The sequence below is a fragment of the Girardinichthys multiradiatus genome, chromosome 11, assembly GCF_021462225.1.
Source record: "Girardinichthys multiradiatus isolate DD_20200921_A chromosome 11, DD_fGirMul_XY1, whole genome shotgun sequence".
NCBI lineage: Eukaryota > Metazoa > Chordata > Actinopteri > Cyprinodontiformes > Goodeidae > Girardinichthys > Girardinichthys multiradiatus.
In genome coordinates this window covers 34,365,073-34,388,301 of record NC_061804.1, presented here as the reverse complement: position 1 = coordinate 34,388,301, position 23,229 = coordinate 34,365,073, and the positions used below count along the sequence as shown (strand labels likewise).

Genomic DNA, 23,229 nt, shown 5'->3' with positions numbered 1-23,229 from the left:
CATTATTTTTACAAGAGGCGCATCATTTTCCAGCAGGGCCGAGCTCAATTTGTGGCAGTGGCAGGCAGAATTGGCAGTTCCGTTGGCAGCTCCACAGCCTGCCGGAGGGTGGCAGGGGATTCCACGAGGATGCCAGAAGGTGCCAGACCGGCCGTAAAAGCTTGCTACGGCGGTTGCCGCTGTTTTTGTGGAAGCTAATACTGATAATCGGCAAATGGGTTGGCATTATAGTTAATAGTGTCTGTGGAGCTGCCACCGGAAGTGATACCAATGCTGATTATCGGCAAACGGGATGTCACTGTGGTTATAGCCTGTTACCTTTAAATAATGATGTCATTATTGATTATTATTTAATAAACAGCTTTAGACCCATAACATAAGGTGATTGTATTTACTTGAGATGTGTATATTGTATATATGTATTTAAGGACATAAAGATATATGAAGAATATATCTTATAACGCAAAAACAAAAAAAAACAAAAGAAAAAAGAAACCCAGAGAGTAAAGTGTACCGGAGTCAAATTCCTTGTTTGTTGTATGTACGAACCTGGCAATAAGGCTGATTCTGATATTTTCTTTGGGAGTGTGCTTGGTGTAATGAGTGTTTTTGGACATTGTGCTTGGTGTAATAAAGAGGGTGTTGTGTTACTTCAGGTGTTTTTATTCAAGAAAAGTAATTTCTGCACAGTAGAAGGGCTCAAACGGTTTCTTTTTTTTGAGACAATTTCTCCAGCTTTGGAAAATACTCTTTCACAGGGAACAGAGGAGGCTGGTGTGACAAGGAACTGTTTGGCTGGGTGGTCTAGGTTTGGATACAGTGAAAGGCTGGGAGTCCTTCACTATGAAGTCCACGAGAGCTTCATCAAGCTCTTGCTTCCTGGATCCTAAAAAAAATAAAGAAAGAAAATAATAAAGACAAGTAACTTCATTTTAACTTACAAACATTTAACTGTGATTCTTTCTAATTCTGCATGTATATCTATGTTATGCTGACCTTGATTGGTGGCAGGAGGCTGAGTCTTCTCGTGTTTGGCTCTATAATGCCTCAGCATTGATGACGTATTATTATTATACTTCAGCACCTGCGGGCAAAGCAAACACTGCACTTGTAAAACAAGATAACAACCCGTTACTGCACCTCTTGCAAAACATGATACCATGACTATAACACTACTGCATAGTATAGGGTTTCTAATAAACATTTTGAATGTACATTACCTTATTAGGTGGCACCAAATCAAAATATTGCCACAGTTGGGAACGCTTCCTAAATGGTTGCTCCATGACAGAATAATCCACCAAAACTCCGAATATCCAAAAACGAGAGCTGTTCGTAGCGTCTAATATGTGTAGAACAGGGATGTGAACCGGGGCTTGAGCCATCTTAAATACACTGAATCGCGCCAAATGTTTGAAACTCCTTCTGTCAACTCAAAGCAGTCAGCTGACTCGGTCTGAATGAAGCAGTGAAGTGGTTCACACGTCATCGGTGACGTCACATGAAGCAAGTTCTGGCCCACTGCTTCACCATAACTACCCTAAGCCTCGGTGTTAGGGGTAACATCACTACAGACAAGCATTCAGGAGTCACTACCATTGCCCAATGTGCAACTCTTAAGTAATCACACGGTCCTCGAATTTTATCTAATAATATGGAATTGATAGAGCTTTGGTTATGTAAAGCAAATATGATAGTATAAAATATAGGCTAATTTAACAGGTAACAGCATCTACATACTCAATAACCTCAACAAACCGTCTTTTTTCGCCTGGAAGCAACATGTTGACTGACAGCCAGACTGCAGCTGATTGGTGCCAAAAACAACATTTGAGGATAGAGTCACTCTTCCAAAAGTACTTGACATGGACAACAATGAACAAACTGAAACCCTCGTTGCCATAAAGAACTGGGAGGATGAATACGATGACAGCTCTCCAACTGAACTTTAAACTTTTATTTTTGAAAAAAAAGGAGGACTACAAAAAATTCTGCTCAGAAATTATTGATGTACAAAATCTAAACAATTTTGCTGGGTTTGAGAAAGACTAATTAGTCTTTGTGGACACTAAAGATTATAGCCAAAGTAAATGTACAACAGTGACCCTCTGGCATCCTTATGGCCTGAGACATCCAGCGTGTTTTTAAGCATTTATTTATAATTTTCTGTGAGTGACGATTCAGAATAGCCGCTCATGCTCTATAATAAACCGGCTGTTTGTGCAATAAATCTTCGTCATCCTTGCAGCACGTCACACATACACATAGTGCTATTTATTTTCCATCTCAAGTAAATACAATCACCTTATGTTATGGGTCTAAAGCTGTTTATTAAATAATAATCAATAATGACATCATTATTTAAAGGTAACAGGCTATAACCACAATGACATCCCATTTGCCGATAATCAGCATTGGCATCACTTCCGATGGCAGCTCCACAGACACTATTAACTATAATGCCAACCCATTTGCCGATTATCAGTATTAGCTTCCACAAAAACAGCGGCAACCGCCGTAGCAAGCTTTTACGGAACTGCCATTTCTGCCTGCCACTGCCACAAATTGAGCTTGTTGTCTCTCTCATTTTCGCTGGGCTTCATTTGGTGCAACAATTGCTACTGCCAGTAGATGTAGCCCAAGGGAATTGAATAAAGCTTGGGATAGTGAACCGCTTTAGGACACAATGGTTCAAAATGATTCTATAAAGCCTCATTTTGACATCACTAGCTAAAACCACGGAGGCCGCAAGTGAGCAGCTGCGGATTGGGACGTAGAAGTTAATTTGCGTCACAGAAAGTGTAATGTTTCACAATTTGAACCCAGCTTTTGCCGCTGTGGTCCGCCATGGCTGCCCCTGCTTGACCAATCCGCTTCGACCCGCAATGAATCATGGGGAATGATGGACCGCAAAGGACACTCACGACCCATCCTTATCGGGCAAAAGAAGGACACATTTGTCGGCCGCATTTGAAGGAGTCTCGGAATGATTCATGAATTGGGACAGCCTTCGTCGCCGCGCTGTTACGTAATCGGCCAACAAATACGTCCTTCGAAGGATGCAGCCCCTGAATTGGGACACACCCACATGTATCTAACTTGTGGCGTGTGATGCGAGGGGATTGTAAGTGAAAGTGGGCGGAGAGATCGTTGCTGAGCAGAAACCCACAAACATCAAGGACAGGAACCAGTGTCATCAAACCTAGCAGCTCTCCTGCCGACGGACGGAAGGTCGTTGTGTCGATCTGCCTGGATGGACTTCGTTTTGGGCGGCGTGGCGGCCTGCGCAGCGTGCCTCTTCACCAACCCGCTGGAGGTCGTCAAGACGCGGATGCAACTTCAAGGGGAGCTGAAGAGCCGCGGCACCTACCAGGTTTACTATCGCAACGTTTTCCACGCTTTCTACACTATCGGTAAAGTGGACGGACTAGCAGGCTTGCAGAAAGGGCTAGTCCCCGGGCTGTTTTATCAGTTTTTCATGAATGGAGTCCGGCTCGGCTCCTACGCCATCATTGAGTCGGCAGATTACATCCACACTAACGGAAGGGTCAGCGCGGTGAAAACCACTATTGCGGGAGCTGCTGCTGGGGTGGTGGGCGCCGTCATGGGCAGCCCTGTGTATCTGGTTTGTAGCTGACTTCAGTTTGTGAAGGTCTGACAGGTGTCACTTCTGTATTATAATAATGCGCTCTGCACACTGACAGGTGAAGACTCATCTGCAAAGTCAGTCTACCTCTTCCATCGCAGTGGGACATCAGTATAAACACCAGGTAACACAGTAACCCACAGTCATAGTGAAAATGGGAATGCAGATTTCTCATGTGCTCCTCCTCCTTCTTCTTGTGGCAGGGGATGATCCATGCTTTGAGAATTATCTACAGGCAGCATGGCATTCTGGGACTGTGGAGGGGCTCCAGTGCTGCTGTACCAAGGGTCAGCGTGGGGTCTGCAACCCAGCTTTCCACCTTCTCCTCCTCCAAGGAGCTAATTATTGATCTTCAGGTTAGAAAATATCTTCTTGGGGTATGATGAAGATAGCTTGCCAAGATGAGGATATCTGTTTTCAAAACTTCTTAACAGGTGCTAAAAAAGGTTTTCAACTTTTTAATCTTGGCAGAAAGATAAATTTGGCACTTTGTCAATATATTTGGTGTCGAAAAACACAGACATCCATGTATTTGAAACTTAAGGAGCTCCACCCATCAATCTTATTAAGTTAACGCTATTTTAAAACTACCACAAGCAAGCTACAAGCAGCATTTCCTTGACCTACTGCAGACTCTACCACAGCAAACAGCCTGACTAACCATCTATTATTGCTTGTTATACTTCCACACTTGCTCTATGAAAAGCAAAATTACTATAAAGTCTAATCTTATAAGCTCTTAAGAACTAATACTACATTTAGTAGGTTTTTATTATATAGTTTTACTAAAGTCTTTATGTCCAAATCAACCTTACAATAAAGAAATGTCAGAGATATCCAACATAACTACTGTATTATACTGAAGTACTCGAGCAGCAATAATTGTTGCTTTTCTGTTTTTAAATAAAAGCAATTAGATCATGTTCTTTATTATTCTTTATAAAGGTTCTGCAAACCGTTTTTCATTCAAGGTTATCATGCCTACTGGCCCAATTCTTAGCTGGACAGAACAAATTGTTCCAGCCGTATTAACTGTTAGGGTTAAAAAGATTAGCAGGCTTGCTTATTACTATTGCAATCATTCAATCCAGAGAATACATCATTTGTAGTCAGTAGCTGTGCACAGATTACACAAACAGTCATTATTGCAACGACAGAACGCTCTGTAATGCACTCCCCTGGAATTGTAATTCTACACCTCTTGCTGGGCCCCTCTTTCTGAAAATGTTCGGCTTACATAAGTGGTTTACTTGCTGTCTAAACTCTAGCTAAAGAGATGCCTTGATAATTATGAAGTATACAGATAAATAAGGAGTGTTATCTTTACTTGACAGGAAGAAGTTAGGGTTTTTCACCATTTGCATAGTTGTGTAACTTGCTCTGTTGCAAAAAGTCTGTGGATGGACTCCCAACATCCCAGCTAACCCTGGCTCATTTATAAACCGCTATACATCTTACAAACCGCATAGTCTTGTGTTTTACATAAACAGCTCTATGTCAGCTCTATGCCACTCACTGGTCTACAACTATGATACATTCAAAGAGGTGAAAGGTTTTAGCTGCTGCTGTGCTACCTACTTATTTATGGTATTTAAAAAGTGGATAGATACATACAGTAGAGTGGATATGGGGACATTTATTTGTACTTCCAGTAAAGTGTGTAATAAGCCTTATGTGTGTAATCTTATCTTATTCCTTAAAAAAAAAATCATTATATTCCCTGGAGTGTAATGATGCATTCAGGTTGCCTTGGAACTTGGAGTTTGGATTTGGGAATGATGTCATACCAGAGTTGAGAGCTTTCTGGTTGTCAGTCAGTCAGTCAGTCATTTTCTACTGCTTATTCCATAGTAGGTTGCAGGGGAGCTGGTGCCTATCTCCAGCAGTCTATGGGCGAGAGGCGGGGTACACCCTGGACAGCTCGCCAGTCCATCGCAGGGCAACACACAAACAACCACACACACACTCATTCACACCTAAGGGCAATTTAGAGTGACCAATTAACCTAACAGGCATGTCTTTAGACTGTGGGAGGAAGCCGGAGTACCCGGTGAGAACCCATGCATGCACGGGGAGAACATGCCAACTCCATGCAGAAAGACCCCCGGCCGGGAATCGAACCCAGGACCTTCTTGCTACCAACTGCACCACCATGCTACCAACTGCACGGTGGTGCAGTTGGTAGCACGGTTGCGCAGTGCTACCAACACTGTAAAATGATGGGATTTACTTTTTGTTTTTGCATACAGGCACTCAGTATATACAATCACAATTTGTCATTGCAGTATCAATATGTGTGATCACAAAGCAGTGCTTGAATGCAACATTTAGTAGGTAATATTATCTCAGATGCCATGCCTTAGAACTCTGCTTCCAGTTATAAATATGCTGACTGGATGGGAACAGCTGACATTGCTCTTATTGATCAAGATTGGAAGCAGATTAGTATGGACATAGTGATCATAGAAAAGAAAGAGTAGTGAGCAAAATCTTGGCTAATTATAACCAATATCATCATCACGATATTTAGCAATAATATCACAATGTCATGCTTTCCCTGAAATCATGCATCCCTATTTTGTTGCTTACTATTTTGAACAATATAAGCCATTACAAAGTGTTTCTTTCTATTTTATATCTTTAAATACAAAAGGAAAATAGTAAATGGTCTGCACTTGTATAGCACTTTATCAAGTCCCCAGAGACCCCAAAGCACTTTACACTACAATCAGTCATTCAACCAGTCATGCACACATTCCCACACTGACAGTGGTGAGCGACAATGTAGCCACAGTTTCCCCGGGGCAGACTGACAGGAGTGAGGCTACTATACGCAGGCACCACCGAGCCCTTTGACCACCATCAGCAGGCAAGTTGGGTGAAATGTCTTGCCCAAGGGCACAACGACTGAGAAGGACAGAGTGGGGGGTTCGACCTGGCAATCCACCGGTTACAGGACGAACCCCTACCACCTGAGCCACAGCCGCCCCTAGCTAAAATGTTCACAAGAAGATATTTTATAGCCGTACACATGGCACTAATTTATTAAGATACAAACTGTCAAAGGTTCTCAGTTTCTAGTTTATATTTGCAATGTTCACAGCCTTCTATATGTGTGTAGCTATATTGGATGGTGAACTCGGTGTATCTTGGAGAGGTCCGAATTTTCCAGTCTGGATTCTGTCCTCAGGGTGCGTTCTTGTTTTCTTTTTTCTGAATAGGGACTCAGAAAGCCTGACTTCCAAATACCAAGGAACACACACTAAATATATGACATGACACAGAGACGCACAAAGAAATCTACAAAGCTCACTGTTATAGCACAGAGGGGCATATCAGGGTCACCAAGTGTCCATAACAACCATCTACTTACCAATCGATTGTTCGGGAGGCACAAATGAAAAAAGAAGTCTGTGTCCTACCATTACAAACATAAACACCAAGACTTTGCTTAGCCCTGCTGGGATTTTAACTGGAACCATGTTTGCTGCTCAGATGAGACTGAGATTGAGCCTTTCACCAAAAAACTCTCCAAGTGAGTTTGAGAAGAAACTAAGGATTAATATGTGGAAAAACACCTTGTGCCCAATGTTATGTATGGTGAAGGATGTCTGATGCTTTGGATCTCTTTCCTTTCCAAATGTCCTGTGAACCTTGTTAGATTACATACTGTTATCAGCCCCTTAAACTACAAGGGAATTTTAAATGAAAATCTGCTTGACTTTACAAAAAAAAGAAAATCTAGATAATTGCAACTTTAGCTGGATAATGATCCAAAACATTTGGCTCAATTCCTAGTCCTAAATCTGATAGAAAACCTGTGTGATGAGCTGAAGAGAAGAGATCACAAGAGAAGACCCAGGAGGACTGATCCCTCTCCGTTAGCTAAAGGGAGACGGACAAAGCAACAGCAGGGTGTGTTGTGAGATTATGATACTGCAACATTTATTTTATGGCTTTCTCCCAATCTTTTCTATTGCCTTATAATCGTGGAAGACACTGTAGTTCATGCTGTAGACCGGTGCTAACTTTAGAACCATTCTTCTGTTTCACTTTGTTAAAATTAAACATAGTCGCTATGTAAGAGTAAGCTAATAATGACTTGCTTTTTGCCACTCCACAGTCAGACCTCTCACTTCTGTTATGCTGAGAACTGAATGTCTCTTCTGCTTTTGAGCCCTCACTCCCGGATCTCGTGAGAATACTGCCTTACAACATTTTCTGTCTTTTCAAAGGTTTTCCCACAGGACAGCTGGTTGGTGGCTCTAAGTGCCGGCATGATGAGCAGCGTGGTAGTGGTGCTGGCTATGACGCCTTTCGATGTGGTCAGCACACGGCTCTACAATCAGCCTGTCAATCATTTGGGAAAAGTAAGTAAAATAAAATGGAAGGGTTATGGTACGGTTTCTATTTAGGGGGGAGGTTTTCACTCCTGTTTCTCTTAGCCTCAATACATCAGATCTACAGATGAGCCGTGTTTAGGCTGAATGCAGATACTAAAACTTAAAGATTTTAATTCAATTTAACTAATAAAACAAAGAAAAAGAAGGAATTAAAAATGCAATATATCTGAAGTAAGAAATAAGATAATTTTAAAAAGTTCCGTTTTCAACCTTTGAATATCATAAACATACAACTAGACTATCAAATGGTATTTAAAATCCCAACATAGCCTTTCACGACATGATGAGCAACAAGCTCTGTAAGCTGGACCAAGATAATTAATCATTTTAAATGAAACAATTGTCCAACATAAATGTTCAATAAAGCAGAAAGAGTATGGTTTCCAGCACACATTGAATGTAGAAAATGAGGGTTCATCACAAGAAATCAAAATACCTTAAAAACATTACAGCCTTTTTCAGAAATGCTAACATATGTGGCAAGATAAGGAACCTTGTGAAAGTATTACTCCCTTCTTGAAGAGAGGCTGTGGCTTGAATGATTTCCAATCAAGAAACAGTTTGATTTACCGGTTCTGCTACATTTTGAAGTGCCTGTAGGTGAGGACATACTTTAAATATGTCCTTATTAGTATGTGTTCAACTGCAAAATGCTTGAGATTAAAGAATCTGCTGAATGACAATATGAAACTGATCATTTGAATAATGTTCTGCCCATCAAACAAGGATTTTTACTTTTAAATTGAGCATTATTATTGCTGTGATCCTTGTGATCTTAAAACATACTTTTCTCTATTATGAATTATTTTTTGTTTTAGTTAATGCTAAAGATCTGTTTTAATTCTATCACAGGTCTTTATGAGATACAGTTTTCTGTCTGTGAGGGTTTTACATTTTCCTTCAACCATTTGTCAAAGGCACCTAGTTTGCTTTCTGTGCCAAGTCATTTGCAGGAAATGGAAAGATTTGTGAGTAACTGTTGCATTCCACTTGTGGGAAGAAAATGGTTCATTGTTAAGGCTCTCTGAAGCACTAAATCAAACCTAAAGGTCATTTATAGTATTCATTCCTCCTTTGCTCTTCAAGGTGTGATCAGTCAAGCGGTCTATTTCTGAGAATGGTGACAGTACTGCCATTATATAATCATGGAATATGTAAACCTAAACAAAAGAACACCTGATACCAGAGGAAAATCAGGGATTGAAAGACACCATCTCTGCTTCTGTTGCATCCCCTTGGATTTTTTTTTGATTGTTTGATTATTTGTTGCAGATGGTGGGCCCAGTGGGCCCACCACCTGCAGGGGGAACCGTGAGGGACCGGTGCAAAGAGGATTGGGTGGCGGACGAAGGTGGAGACCTCAGTGGCCCGATCCCCGGATGCTTAGGCTGGCTCTAGGGACGTGGAATGTCACCTCACTGGGGGGAAAGGAGCCTGAGCTTGTGCAGGAGGTCGAGAGATATCGACTAGAAATAGTCGGGCTCGCCTCCACGCACAGCGTGGGCTCTGGAACCCATCTCCTTGAGAGGGGCTGGACTCTCTTCTACTCTGGAGTGGCCCACGGGGAGAGGCGGCAGGCTGGTGTGGGTTTGCTTGTTGCCCCTCAGCTCAGCCGTCTCGTGTTGGGGTTTACCCCAGTGGATGAGAGGGTCGTATCCCTGCGCCTTCGGGTTGGGGAGAGGTCTCTGACTATCATTTCAGCCTACGGGCCGAGTGGTAGTGCAGAGTACCCGGCCTTCTTGGCGTCCCTGTCGGGGGTGCTGGATAGTGCCCCTCCCGGGGACTCCATTATTCTGCTGGGGGACTTCAACGCCCACGTGGGGAACGACAGTGACACCTGGAGATATAGTGGGGGTAGGAGACTGCTGACCTCGACTGAGGACATTATCGGGCGGTGGAAGGAGTACTTCGAGGATCTCCTCAATCCTGCCATCACGCATTCCGTGGTGGAAACAGAGGCTGGGGACCCGGGGTTGGACTCTTTCATCACCCTGGCTGAAGTCACCGAAGTGGTTAAAAAGCTTCGCGGTGGCAAGGCTTCGGGGGTGGATGAGATCCGCCCTGAGTACCTCAAGTCTCTGGATGTTGTAGGGCTGTCATGGTTGACACGCCTCTTCAACATTGCGTGGCGGTCGGGGACAGTGCCTCTGGACTGGCAGACTGGGGTGGTGGTCGACCGGAGGGTGTGTTCCAACTACAGGGGGATCACACTCCTCAGCCTCCCTGGTAAGGCCTACGCCAGGGTATTGGAGAGGAGAGTCCGACCGATAGTCGAACCTCGGCTTCAGGAGGAGCAGTGTGGTTTTCGTCCCGGCCGTGGAACACTGGACCAGCTCTATACCCTCTACAGGGTGCTCGAGGGTTCATGGGAGTTTGTTCCCCATGGAGGAACTGGAGGAGGTGTCTGGAGAGAGGGACGTCTGGGCGTCTCTGCTGAGTCTGCTGCCCCCGCGACCCGGTCCCGGATAAGCGGAAGACGACGAGTACGAGTACGAGTGTTTGTTTTCTGTGGTCTTCATGAAGAGCTTCATATAGTAAGTTGTGACTTACAGAGCCTTGGAAAATCACTTATACTTTGTGCTTTTTACCATGTTGTCAAGTTACAACCACAAACGTGAAGGTATTTTATAGGGATTTTATATGGTAGAACAGCACAAAGTAGTGAAGTGGATGAAAAATGATGGTTTTAGAAGTATTTATATATTGGGTCGACAAAATGTTACATTTTTGTGACATGAGCTCAAGCTGAGAGTCTGTGAACAACGGTTTCTGGGATTTGTTTCTGCTCCAGTCATGCTGGCTATAAAATGTTTAATGCCATGATTGCCATGTGTTTAGCTCTGTCCATCTTTTCATCTGCTCTGGCCAGCTTCCCCACAGCACAATGCTGCTTCTACCATATTTCACCACCATGCTGTACTCAGTATGATAAGCAGTGTTCATTTGTTGTCACACATAGCATTTATTGTCCAAATGTTGGCCAAAAAGAAGATTTTTGATCTAATCTGACCAGAGCTTCGTCTTCCACATAATTGCTTTTCCCTCTGCAAATCTTGTGGCAGACTTTAAATGGAACTTCAAGAGGCTATATACAAGCCACTGGTCCATAAAACCCAAAACTGTGAAGTGCTGGACTAATTGTTGTCCTCTCAGTAGATTCTCCCACCTGAGCTGTATGTCTTTGCAGCTCCTCCACAATGGGCATCTTAGCTGCTTTGTTGATTAATTCTCTTCTTGTGGTTGTAATGTGATAGCAGAATGAAAAGGAAGGAAGAGAGAGAGCTTCTGTTTTATTGATTAAAAGTGATTCTCTTATCTTGTTTTTCAGGGGCAGCTTTATAACGGCTTCACTGACTGCTTCTCCAAGACTCTGAAAAAGGAGGGTTTGACAGGACTCTACAAAGGCTTGGGAGCCTCTTATTTCCGACTCGGCCCGCACACCATTCTGTCTCTGTTCTTCTGGGACGAACTGCGCAAATTGCACCAGAAGCTCAGATAACATTAGGGACTAACACAAAATATGGGTGACTCGTTAAGTTCTGGGTGCAGAGGTTAGAAATGATTCTCATTCTAAGATTTTGAAGAAATACTAGGAGATTCCTTGTTTTAATATTTTTACAGGGACAGACCAAAGGTTACTTTTTACACCGACCTTAAACTTGAATTGTGCGGGCAATGAAGTCAGAGATTTCGAAACTTCATTCAGAAGCTCAAGCATTTATGGAACCATTTCTCTTACTGATATATACACAGATAAAAAAAAAAAACATACAGTCAGTCAGTCATGTGGTGTAAATACATGAACCATTATGACTAATTTCATCATTCCGAAGCATATAAAATGTGCACTTTATACATTATGGAGAAAGTACCACCAGAGCTGCTCACTGCTGCCAAATAACTTTGACACAATCCAATCAGACTTGTTTGTGTGTCAGTGAACCAAAGATCCAGTCACACCCTGAGTCTGGCTCTGGCTGACTCAGTGTAATGTTGAGACTGATGGGGGGGCTGATCATCAATTCATCGGATTGTCACATCAATCCAAATCCCGCTTGATAAACCAGAATTTATTAAAATTTTTAAAATGTGAAGAAATGAACATTTCTAACAAAATTCAGGATGAAGTTCATTTAAGATGGAATTGTTAATTTAAGTAGTCAAATAAAAAACAAACTCGCATAGAAACAGTTTTGAAGAGGCTGAACTCCATTGGTTGCTACATTGGTAGCAGGAAAAAAATATCTAAATAGTTATTTGAAGAGTCCGCAGCTGGAGAAGTAAAACTGACCCAGTGCTGATCCAGTAAAATTTTTAAAACAGGAACTGAAACTAAAGAAAATTCATAAACTCTTAATTTTTTTTCCATCCTCAGGGTGTTTTGTTTTATACCTGAATGGCTACCTCTTCTATATCCAGGGAAAATTATTATGAAATCAAACTGGAAGCAGGTATGATACGGCTCCTCTTTCCAATCAGCCCTGCCCAGGCCACTCCTGACAAACATTTCCCTCTCAAGAGGCCTGCTGTCACAGAAAATGTTGCCTTTCCTCCAGGCTGATTTCTTTGGTCTGTTGCCCCCCCAAAACAAACACCAGCCACTGAAAAGGTTTAGATTGCTAATTGGATTTGTACAGTTAAGTTCTAAGACACACACCACGAATAAGCTAAATTAAAAGACATTACGTAGGAATTAATTTTAAGTTTAGAAGTTTGCTAACAGCAAGTTATGGATTGCATTAGAATGCCGCTTGTCAGCGCTATTGGCTTCTTGTTTATAGCGCCCCCTGTTGGTCAATCTCTAGTTATCTTTGTAAATGGCCTTTGATTTACCTCCATAAAGAGATGTGCACAATTTCAAGCTGAGAGGACGTTCCAGTGAGGCGAACAGCCATGATGTCGCAGCAAGGACCGAGAGTTGACATATTTCAGGTGTTTAGGTTCGTTGAAGAGATATATCCTGAAATTCCTAACTCAGTGACACAAATGGCTGTTTTGTTTTTGTTTTTTTTCTCAAAGGTCAGATTTAGTTTTTCGTTACTAGTCCGGTTATCTGTTATCCATAGGGCTAATTCATTAAGAGATTTTGCACTTTTTGCAACGTGGCAAGAAGAGTTTCTTGGCAGTAAAGGGCATGGCCGAGCTTACCAGATGAAGAATAATCCAAGGATTCTGTAAAATATGAGATTTTTGACTGATGGTTTAGGGATTACAAAAAACCAACAGTTGATTTTAGGATAAATTCCACCTATTGGTGAATTTCTTTCTATTTGTAGCTGGATGGTCTCCAGTTTTTTGTGGTTTATGCTGCTGTATGACTTTTCTCAGATAAGATTACTGTAATAATGTTTAAATGGAGCAGTTATAAGCGTCCATGCGTTGCTGGATGTGTTGAAAAGCTGCAGCGTTGCAGCCACTTAGCTATGCAGGTTTGGGCATTCAGAGACATTTTGCAGCATTAAAATGAATTCTGCTGTCTAGATTCTGGGCAGGATGTCACTGTTTTTGCATCCAGAACAGTTTATATTGTTTAAAGTGTTTTGTTGAACTTGCATTCCAACAAACATTACATGTTAGTTAAACATCGTCCTGAGCACTGTTCGGGGAGAGTTAATTCATGCAGTCATAAAGCGATATGGAAAACAGTTAAGTTCTAGTTTAGGGTTCTCAATGTGCCTATGGTGAGGAATAAGCTTTTATTATTCAGTTTTTGTTTTGCATACCTGGAGTTTGATTTGCATTTTAGTGCAATGCCCTTCTTTTCTTGTGGATAGAATGTTTTTCTTACAATATTCTCATAAAAGTACCTCAGAAATGCATAAGCATTTACCAGCCAGAAGACTAATTTTTGTTTCTCTCTAAAACTAGATTTAATGTGATGCAATAATGATTTTCTATAATTGTGTGCCTTTTAAAAATGTATTCAGGATATAAATTGTGACACTTTTTACTTAAGTGACATTTCATTGTTTTTTGTTACAAATTAATTATACAACTATAACATCAGCAACATTTAAAACTAAAATTAGATTTTTCAGTGTGATGGATGTTTTTCTACCTTCAGCCGTTCTTCATCGTCAGAACGACTCTGATCAGCCATGTGAAAAATTGTTTTATCCTCAACAGAAAGTGCGAAGCTGATGGGTCATCTGTCAGACAGATTTGGTGCTTTCTTCATAACTTAAAGCTTCCATCTGCAAAGGTCAAAAACGTAATGAGTTGTGTTTGAAAGTTCTTACACATGACAGCACATTGTGATTTCCATCTTAACGTGCACACAAGCAGGAGGAAGAATAGGGTTTGTTTGATTAAACCAAATGTTTCATCATATGTGAAGGAGACGTATTGCCATTTTATCTACCTTTAAAAAGTAAATTTGCTCTATTACTCGGAGCTTGTTTGAAACTGTAAATGGTTTGCCAAAATAGTTTTAAGATGACTGTTCCAAACAACACTATGTAAGACTTTATTTGTAATAATTATTGTGTGCCACTAAAAGTTACACTGGGCTGTTATTAGAGTATGCAGTCAATTCATAACGTGTTATTCAAGCCATAATGCGGAAACCACTTTGGTTAAACTTTAAAAAACATTCAAAATACTTTCTCCTCCTCATGACTGCTGTAGCGCCCTACGTAAAGATGTATAAAAAGCACTGAAGGTTTTTTACTGGCAGCAAATAGAAAAAGAATAATTGTTACTAAAGTAAGACCGATTTGTGCTGAATCTTCATAAATTATAAAAAGGCTACAGAAAAACAGCTGCTTACCTGAGTGTACCCATATCTAGAGTCAACTTTAAAAGGTTTGAAACAGCTGGATCAGTGATAAATGAGGTGGGAAGAAGACCCTAAATTTATTTTGCTAGTATGCAGAGTCAGCAGGGAGATAAGGGAAATAAAGAAATCTCACTGCTCAAGAACTGTGAGAAATTTTTTAGTGAGAGATCATGCTAATTTAAGGCTTTTTACACATCTTTATCTGGGGTGCCAATAAATGTGGAGGGTGCTATACGTAGACACGTAGATGAAGGTGTTTCAGTTCTAATGTTGTAGATACAGTTTGGATTACCACCATCTAATCACCTAATTCTTATCTGAATGTCTGCTTGATCTCAATCATCACACTCTAAAAATGCACATTCTCACAGAGAGAAGTAAAAGCGGTGGACTCTTTTACCCATCAAGAGGGACTAAATGCACCTCCATAAAAACTAAAAAGCTGCTGCTCTGAACAATTTATCAATACGTCAGGAAATTGTACCAAGTTGTGAAAAAAAAGGGGTAAATGTCTCCTTTAAGGGATTTTTAGGATCTTGAAACATTACAGAAACACTGGGGTGACAGTACTGCATTCAAACAAAAATAATTTTTAGTCTGGAACTTTTTCATTATTTGAAAGCTGTGTCTCATGTAAAAATGCCTGAGAAGACATTTTTAGGAGATTTTAAGAGAAACAGGAATAAGTCAAAAACTATTTCTATCATGGGAGAAGAAGTAGAGGTGGTGGAGGAGTATAAATACCTCGGTGTTCACCTGGACAACAGACTAAAGTGGAGATGCAACTGTGAAGCCATCTACAAGAAGGGACAGAGCAGACTGTACTTCTTGAGGAAGCTTAGGTCCTTTGGTGTTTGCAGCAAGATGCTGCATATCTTCTATAAGTCTGTTGTGGAAAGTGTGATCTCTTCTGCCATCATCTGCTGGGGAAGCAGCATCAGAGCCAGGGACTTAAAAAAGCTCAACAAGCTGATAAAAAAGGCTGGCTCTGTTCTGGGGACTCCTCTGGAACCTCTGGAGATCATTGTGGAAAGACGGATTCTTCATAAAATGAAGAACATTACGGAGAACCCTGAGCATCCTCTTCATGAGACTGTCCTACAACAACAGAGTGTCTTCAGTCAGAGGCTTCTTCAGTTCTGCTGTAAGACGGAGCGCTACAGGAGATCCTTCCTGCCCACAGCCATCAGCATCTACAACGGCTCTTTGAGGAAACCTTCATAATATGAGCTACAACAACATTTAATTTCCCTTTGGGATTAATAAAGTATTTTTGAATTGAATTGAATTGAATTGAAGGCTGAGGCCTTTCAGCTATTCACAGCTCAGCAGTGTTAATGAACATTACACACAGAATGTTACAACTGAAAGATCATATAAAAGCCCCTTTGTTTTGTTTTCTTGACAATAGACTTGAAGTGCAAATAAAGGATTTTTTTGGATTGATTTCTATTGTGTTTATCAGTTTTTTTGCTTTCTGCTAAAATAGAAATAATCAACAATCAGCTTTTGTTCGAAATAACAAAATGTTTTTAAAGTTTTGACTCAGACTCTATATAATTTGAGGTTTACCAGAGTGTGACTCGACACAAGGCCAAATATGTGTTCAGTAATTTGACACACCTGTGTTATTACAGTCTGCACATTGTTTAAGCATGAAACCAGACCAGAACCAGAACTGAGGTAATCAGTGATTTACAAACAGAAAGAAAATGAGTGATATAAATCCAGAACCATTTCTGATAAGCTTTATTAAAGCAACATTTATGCTTAACTTCTCCAAATGATAATGTCCCAGAAATGATTGATGGCTGATTTATAGCTGGTAAAATGTTTAAGAACTTCACGGCTTCAAGCAAAGTACATCTGAAGTTAAGGGGAATGTCATAAATATTGCATAGCATTAATGCTGCAACTCAAATTATATATAATCAAAATGTTAATTTATTTCAATAACTCATTTTAGAAAGTGAAATGTATATGTAGATTAATTACACAGTAATATATTTCATTTTTTATTTTAATGTTTAAAGACTTACAGCTAATAAAAACCCCAAATATTACAAAAAAGAAAAACATTACAAAAGGATTTTGACACAGAAATATTATGGCCTACACCATCATGGGAACAACTGTTGACAGCGACAGGGCTCAATTCATAGACCTCTTTATTTTACTTTTTATTTACTCCCCTTAGCCCGATAATATAATCTAGTATCTCATTTCATTTTTATGCAGATGATTGGCAGGTATATGTCCCCTCTTAAAAAAAAAAACACTTCAAACATGGAGGACATTCTAAGATGCCTTAGAGGCATTAAGGACTAGCTGGCGTTGGATTTCTTGTTTTTCAATAAAAAGAAAGAACCGAGGACTAAAATCTGAGATAATGTTGTTCTTACTGAAACCACTAGAGGGAGACACAGGACGTTTTATTCTGTTACCAGCTGTAACTAAACTACAAAGATTTAATGTATTAAAAACAACATAAAAGTTCTAATTTACAAAGAAACACAACATGTATTAAAGAGGAAATTCCCTGCACACAGTAGAGCATAATGACTCAAAATCATGTGTAGTTCACATAACATCTGCATCAGAATCACTGCACAGAAAACACTTGCTTTCCTACAGAGCTAATCTATCTTCTTTGCCACAGAGCCAGCAGTCTGTGTGTAGCAGAGGACTTGAACCAATAGGACAAAGCTGAGACATGGAGACAGCATGTGAAACAAAGTAGTGAAAGATCCTCCGTTCTCCTGCAAGAGAAAGTTTCACAGAGCTGGAGTCAAAAAGGCCAAACATGTCAGAAAAGTGTAAAACATACTGAATCTGTTTGGGTTTTGTTTCTCACTGAATACCTGTACAGACAAAATGGCAGCACCAAGAGAGCCCGCGCATGACAGTAACAAAGACAGGGTGGACAGCTGACCTGTGTGTCCATTGTGGTAGTTTGTTACAATTTGAACAGCCTAGAAAAAGATAGTAAGCACACAGATATATCAGCATAGAAAAGTCTAGAACTCAACAGAAAGAATAAGCTGGATTTTTATTTACCTTGCTTAAAAGGAAAGCTGCTACATTGGAAGTGTGCATCACTTCAATGACAACTGCAGCCGCATATGAACCCAGGAGGAGCATTACACCACCAAAACCCAAGAGCAGCAACTTTCCTGACACACACAATATATTTGTTACACTGAGGATTATTCTGAAAAGACACCACAAGGTGGCGCAGCAGGGAAGCCTGACTATGAGTCAAATAATTACAATTTCCAGTGGTAGAAAGGGGGCATTTTAGATTTTACTAAATGCTGCCCAGAGTTCTTAGAATCTGTAAGTTAGCCATTTAATTTAATGCAGAAGTGGAATTTAACATCAGACAGCACCTTGTGCATCATTGCACTGATTGCTTTTGAGCAGTTGTGCCAACCCCCGACTCAGTCGTATCCTGGCTACAAGCTATATTGCCAACATCAATATTACAGCTGAATCATAAGTTCTCATACCAACTTCAGTTTCATCAGCCATCGGCCATGTGCAGCAGTATTGCCTTCTAAAGTGCACAACAACAGGCATTGACCAGGCATGCAAAGAAGCAACAGAAAACTCAAGGTTGGGCAAGATTTCAGATGCCTTTTTTTAACCCTTGCCTTGCGGTGTCCAACCAGGCACAAAGGTACATTGGCCATTTTAAAAACCACCACTGCCTGAGAAACATTTGGTCATACCAGCTATTGTTTTGAGATGCCTGAAATAGGTTGGCTTCATGAAAAGGCTTAAATAAATACTGCTGTGTTTTTAATGGAGATGTATGAATTTATTTCACTATTTTGTCAAAGGGGGAACTGAAAAAGGTGTGTCAAAAAAAGGTAAAGCTGTTGTAGATCAATGTAGACATAAATTATCCTAGCCACTTAAATAAGGTCTGTTATACTGATATGGTAAGGTGTGCAATTCAAGAGCTATGGATTGCTGACTTAATTATGATCAACATACTGCATGTCCTCCCATCTGCCTTAATTCTGGATTTAGGATGAATACTAATTAGAATCAGACCTTTGAGTGTTTCACCACGATAATGCAGGATAAGGAAGACGATGGTTGCTGTCTGAGCCAACGTGAAGAGCCTCTCAGCCCAGGCACTGGATGAAAGTTCAAACAGAAAACACAGATAAACTGGTGAACATACTCTGTCAGACATAAACCAGAAAAGACTACGTACTCAGCAGTGTTTGGACATTAATGGAGCCAGAGTCTTTGAACCTGAAAGATGGCGAGGGTGGACTTGATAAGCTGTATATTCAGTGAATGGACAACCACCCTGGAGACTTTGCAAACAATTCTCCATCCCTGAGGATTTTATTCTTTCAGCTGTTTCCAACAGAACAGAAGTGAATAGTAATTCAAAAATAAAGGGAGAGTTGGTCCTAGCAGAGAGTAAACCAAACTAGGAAGCAAAATGGGGAGATTGGATGAAGTCAGATGAAACAACAACAAGCTCCTAAGAGTGGAGGGAATTTCAAAAGAAAATATAAATCCATTTAATTTAAACTATCACAAAATTAAGTTAATGTTTCAGCTCAACCCCTTCGATTGTTATCAATAGTCATGTAATTTGGTTGCGGCTAAAGATAAAACCCTTCTGAAAAGACATATATAGAGACTTGGGGACATTTCTGTTGTGTTTCTGTTATGAAACCTAATTTTTCAGACAAATAATGTGTGTAATGCCCAGAAAACCTTCAAAAGGTAGGTGCCCGAAAGCATCCTGATCAGATGCCTGAATGACATTGGCTCCTTTTGAAAAAACAACTCTATACTGAGCCCTCCACTGTTAGCCAGGATGATGGTTCCTCACCATATCTCTAAGGCGGAGCCCAGCGACGTACACAGGACGCTCATTTCAACCTTGTCTTTTCTTCCTTTTCATTTTTATTCAGAACCAATTCCCAATACGTCCCTTTAAGTGTGATCATGCTGAACAATGTTGCAGGCAGCATATTGTTCACCACAGCTTCTCCAGACCCTTTCACGTCTGTCACATGAGCTCAGGTTGAACCTGTTCTCATCTAAAGAACAGGGAAACAGTGCAGAACCTGCCAATTCTGGTGTTCTCTGGCCCACTTGAGGACATTGGGCCCTCAGGCCACCCTCATGAAGTCTGTTTCCAATGGTTTGGTCACAGACATTCATGCCAGTGGCCCACTGGAGATCACTTTGTAGCCCTGGCAGTACTCATTATCTTCCTCCTTAGACAAAGGAGTAGATACCAGTCCTGCTGGTGGGTTAAGAACTGAAAGAAAGTATACTGAAGGGATCAACAGCATCTCAGGATGTTTCTGTCAACAAATAGAAAATAGAGCTAAAAAAAATAATTCAGTACTAATCTTTGACTTGCTTATAAAATTAATTATTGGTAACTCACAAAAATGGAAAGTTGTTGGCTGCAGCGTAGACAACCGGACATGATAATGCATAGAGCTGCAGCAGGAAGGAGCTCAGACTGAGGCCCTCTGCACTTCCTCTCCACAGTATCTTCAGCAGCTGAGGGATCTGTGCTGCTCATGGCAGATGATAGATGTGGAAAGAGAAAATTTGAAGGGAATGGGATCAGGCGTTATTCATGATAAAATCTTATCTTTAACTATTGAAGTACTGATGTATGGCTGTCTTGTTTAAGACCTGCTGAATTAATCAGAGAACCTGATTGCATAATAAAATAGAAACTTCCTCTGAACCCCAGCTTCTGTATTCAGACAGCATGATAATGATTTTGCTTCAGCAACCAGGCCTGATGTTTTTGTTGTCAAGATTGCGACATAGACTGTCACTGTGTATCTGAGTCCGCAGGCTTTTATTCTAATTAAATCATTACTCCCCATTGTGAAGTAACAAAGAGTAAAAGAGCAAAAAGCTTTGGTCAGTATTTAGATAAAGGGTCATTAGAAACACAGACAGCCTAATCATTCCCCTCAAACGTATTCCCATTTCGTCACTTTACAAGCACAAACTTCAATGAATTAATTATTCATGGGTGCAAGTACAGCTAAAACCATTGTTCTTTACAAATCAGATCAAGTTCAGTGGGATTGGATGGAGATCATGAAAGTTTTTGCCACAAATTCTCAATTGGATTTAGTTCAGGACATCCGTCTAACACATGTCGACAGATTCTACCGCCAGAGCTGAGGGTCTCTGCAGCTCCTCCAGTGATAATAGCAGCTGATAAATACTTTCCTTTCCTGATCCTAATAGTTAGGACGGATGCCCACTTCTGGGTAGGTCTGCAGTTGTGCCATACTCTTTCCGTTTTAGATCATGGACTGAACATGACTGTTTGAGATGTTGTTTAAAACCCACAACTGTTTTAACCATTCTTCACAACTATATCCCTGACATATCTGCTGTGTTCCTTGGTCTTCATAATGCTGTTTGTTTACTAATTTTCTCTTACAAACTTCTGAGGTCTTCACAGAACAGCTGGACGTAGATAGATTCTATTTATTTAGGGATGTCAGAGAGTAAATGGTGGAGAATACACATGATTGCCACACTTTCATATATATATACAGGGGTTGGACAATGAAACTGAAACACCTGTCATTTTAGTGTGGGAGGTTTCATGGCTAAATTGGACCAGCCTGGTAGCCAGTCTTCATTGATTGCACATTGCACCAGTAAGAGCAGAGTGTGAAGGTTCAATTAGCAGGGTAAGAGCGCAGTTTTGCTCAAAATATTGAAATGCACACAACATTATGGGTGACATACCAGAGTTCAAAAGAGGACAAATTGTTGGTGCACGTCTTGCTGGCGCATCTGTGACCAAGACAGCAAGTCTTTGTGATGTATCAAGAGCCACGGTATCCAGGGTAATGTCAGCATACCACCAAGAAGGACGAACCACATCCAACAGGATTAACTGTGGATGCAAGAGGAAGCTGTCTGAAAGGGATGTTCGGGTGCTAACCCGGATTGTATCCAAAAAACATAAAACCACGACTGCCCAAATCACGGCAGAATTAAATGTGCACCTCAACTCTCCTGTTTCCACCAGAACTGTCCATCAGGAGCTCCACAGGGTCAATATACACGGCTGGGCTGCTATAGCCAAGCCTTTGGTCACTGGGCGCATCACTGCCAAGGACTACTGAACCATTCTTGAGGACCATGTGCATCCAATGGTTCAAACATTGTATCCTGAAGGCGGTGCTGTGTATCAGGATGACAATGCACCAATACACACAGCAAGACTGGTGAAAGATTGGTTTGATGAACATGAAAGTGAAGTTGAACATCTCCCATGGCCTGCACAGTCACCAGATCTAAATATTATTGAGCTACTTTGGGGTGTTTTGGAGGAGCGAGTCAGGAAACGTTTTCCTCCACCAGTATCACGTAGTGACCTGGCCACTATCCTGCAAGAAGAATGGCTTAAAATCCCTCTGACCACTGTGCAGGACTTGTATATGTCATTCCCAAGATGAATTGACGCTGTATTGGCCGCAAAAGGAGGCCCTACACCATACTAATAAATTATTGTGGTCTAAAACCAGGTGTTTCATTGTCCAACCTCTGTATATATATATATATATATATATATATATATATATATATATATATATAGTTTTTTCTTTGGATTTCCGCATTAAACACTACTTTATGTTGGTCTATTGCATTAAATCCAAAAATAGGCATTAAGGATTGTGCTTGTAATGTGACAAATGTAAAAAAGATTAAGGGTTCAAGCCTCTGTACATGTTAAAAACATAATTATATTTTTTGTGTTTTTCTGTTATAAAACAGTCTTACCCAGAAACGCATCCAGTATGATCCAAATCCCGACAATTTTGTTCAACACAAACTTTAGGCAGGGAGCTGGAAAATAGTTATAAAACATTGCAAATAAAAAAGGCAGAGTATGAACGCTATTTCCCCATTTGTGGTTGATTAAAGTTGCAATACGTTTGCATTACAGAGAGCAAAACATTGTCCACCCCTCCCGCCGCCTTGTTCCGCACATTCTCCTTTTTGCTTTGAAATTTCACCTCAAACAGACCCTCACCGTGTAAATTAAAGCGGACAAAAAGCTCCTCATAGCACTTCTCTGGCATCAAACGGCCTACAAGAAGGTCCTTCAAGGTGGACGTGTCCATGGTAGATCAGCTGGACGGGAATGATCCGCTGTAACAGGGGGGAGTGGTCCAAACCTTCCCAAATATTTACAGGGGGCGCCCTAAATGAGCTCTGAGGTTTAATTCAGGAAAAAGAGTTCCTCCTCTTTATTACTGTTTTTTTAACTTCCCTGTGAATTTTTAATGGCAGGATACTCTAAAATCTGCAGGGTTACTTCTTTGACCCTAACCCTTGGTTTATGGGACAGACTGTGAGTAGTTTGAGAT

At 40.8% G+C, this 23,229-nt stretch overlaps 2 protein-coding genes across 2 annotated transcripts; one reads left to right on the top strand and one right to left on the bottom strand.

Moving 5' to 3' along the window:
* Window positions 1–2,705: 2,705 nt before the first annotated feature.
* slc25a35 (solute carrier family 25 member 35) lies at window positions 2,706–14,004 on the top strand. The gene is made up of 5 exons (XM_047379876.1): window positions 2,706–3,625; window positions 3,705–3,770; window positions 3,850–4,002; window positions 7,882–8,016; window positions 11,378–14,004. Exons 1-5 carry the CDS (start codon window positions 3,254–3,256, stop codon window positions 11,546–11,548), a joined length of 897 nt encoding a protein of 298 aa, XP_047235832.1. The 5' UTR covers window positions 2,706–3,253; the 3' UTR covers window positions 11,549–14,004.
* A 2,556-nt stretch (window positions 14,005–16,560) lies between these two features.
* Window positions 16,561–23,049, bottom strand: LOC124876491 (mannose-P-dolichol utilization defect 1 protein-like). Its single transcript, XM_047379323.1, has 7 exons — window positions 22,893–23,049; window positions 22,640–22,705; window positions 20,256–20,388; window positions 18,887–18,972; window positions 17,885–18,000; window positions 17,689–17,799; window positions 16,561–17,586 (listed from the first exon to the last, which is right to left on the bottom strand). Exons 1-7 carry the CDS (start codon window positions 22,981–22,983, stop codon window positions 17,464–17,466), a joined length of 726 nt encoding a protein of 241 aa, XP_047235279.1. The 5' UTR covers window positions 22,984–23,049; the 3' UTR covers window positions 16,561–17,463.
* Between the last annotated feature and the right edge of the window lie 180 nt (window positions 23,050–23,229).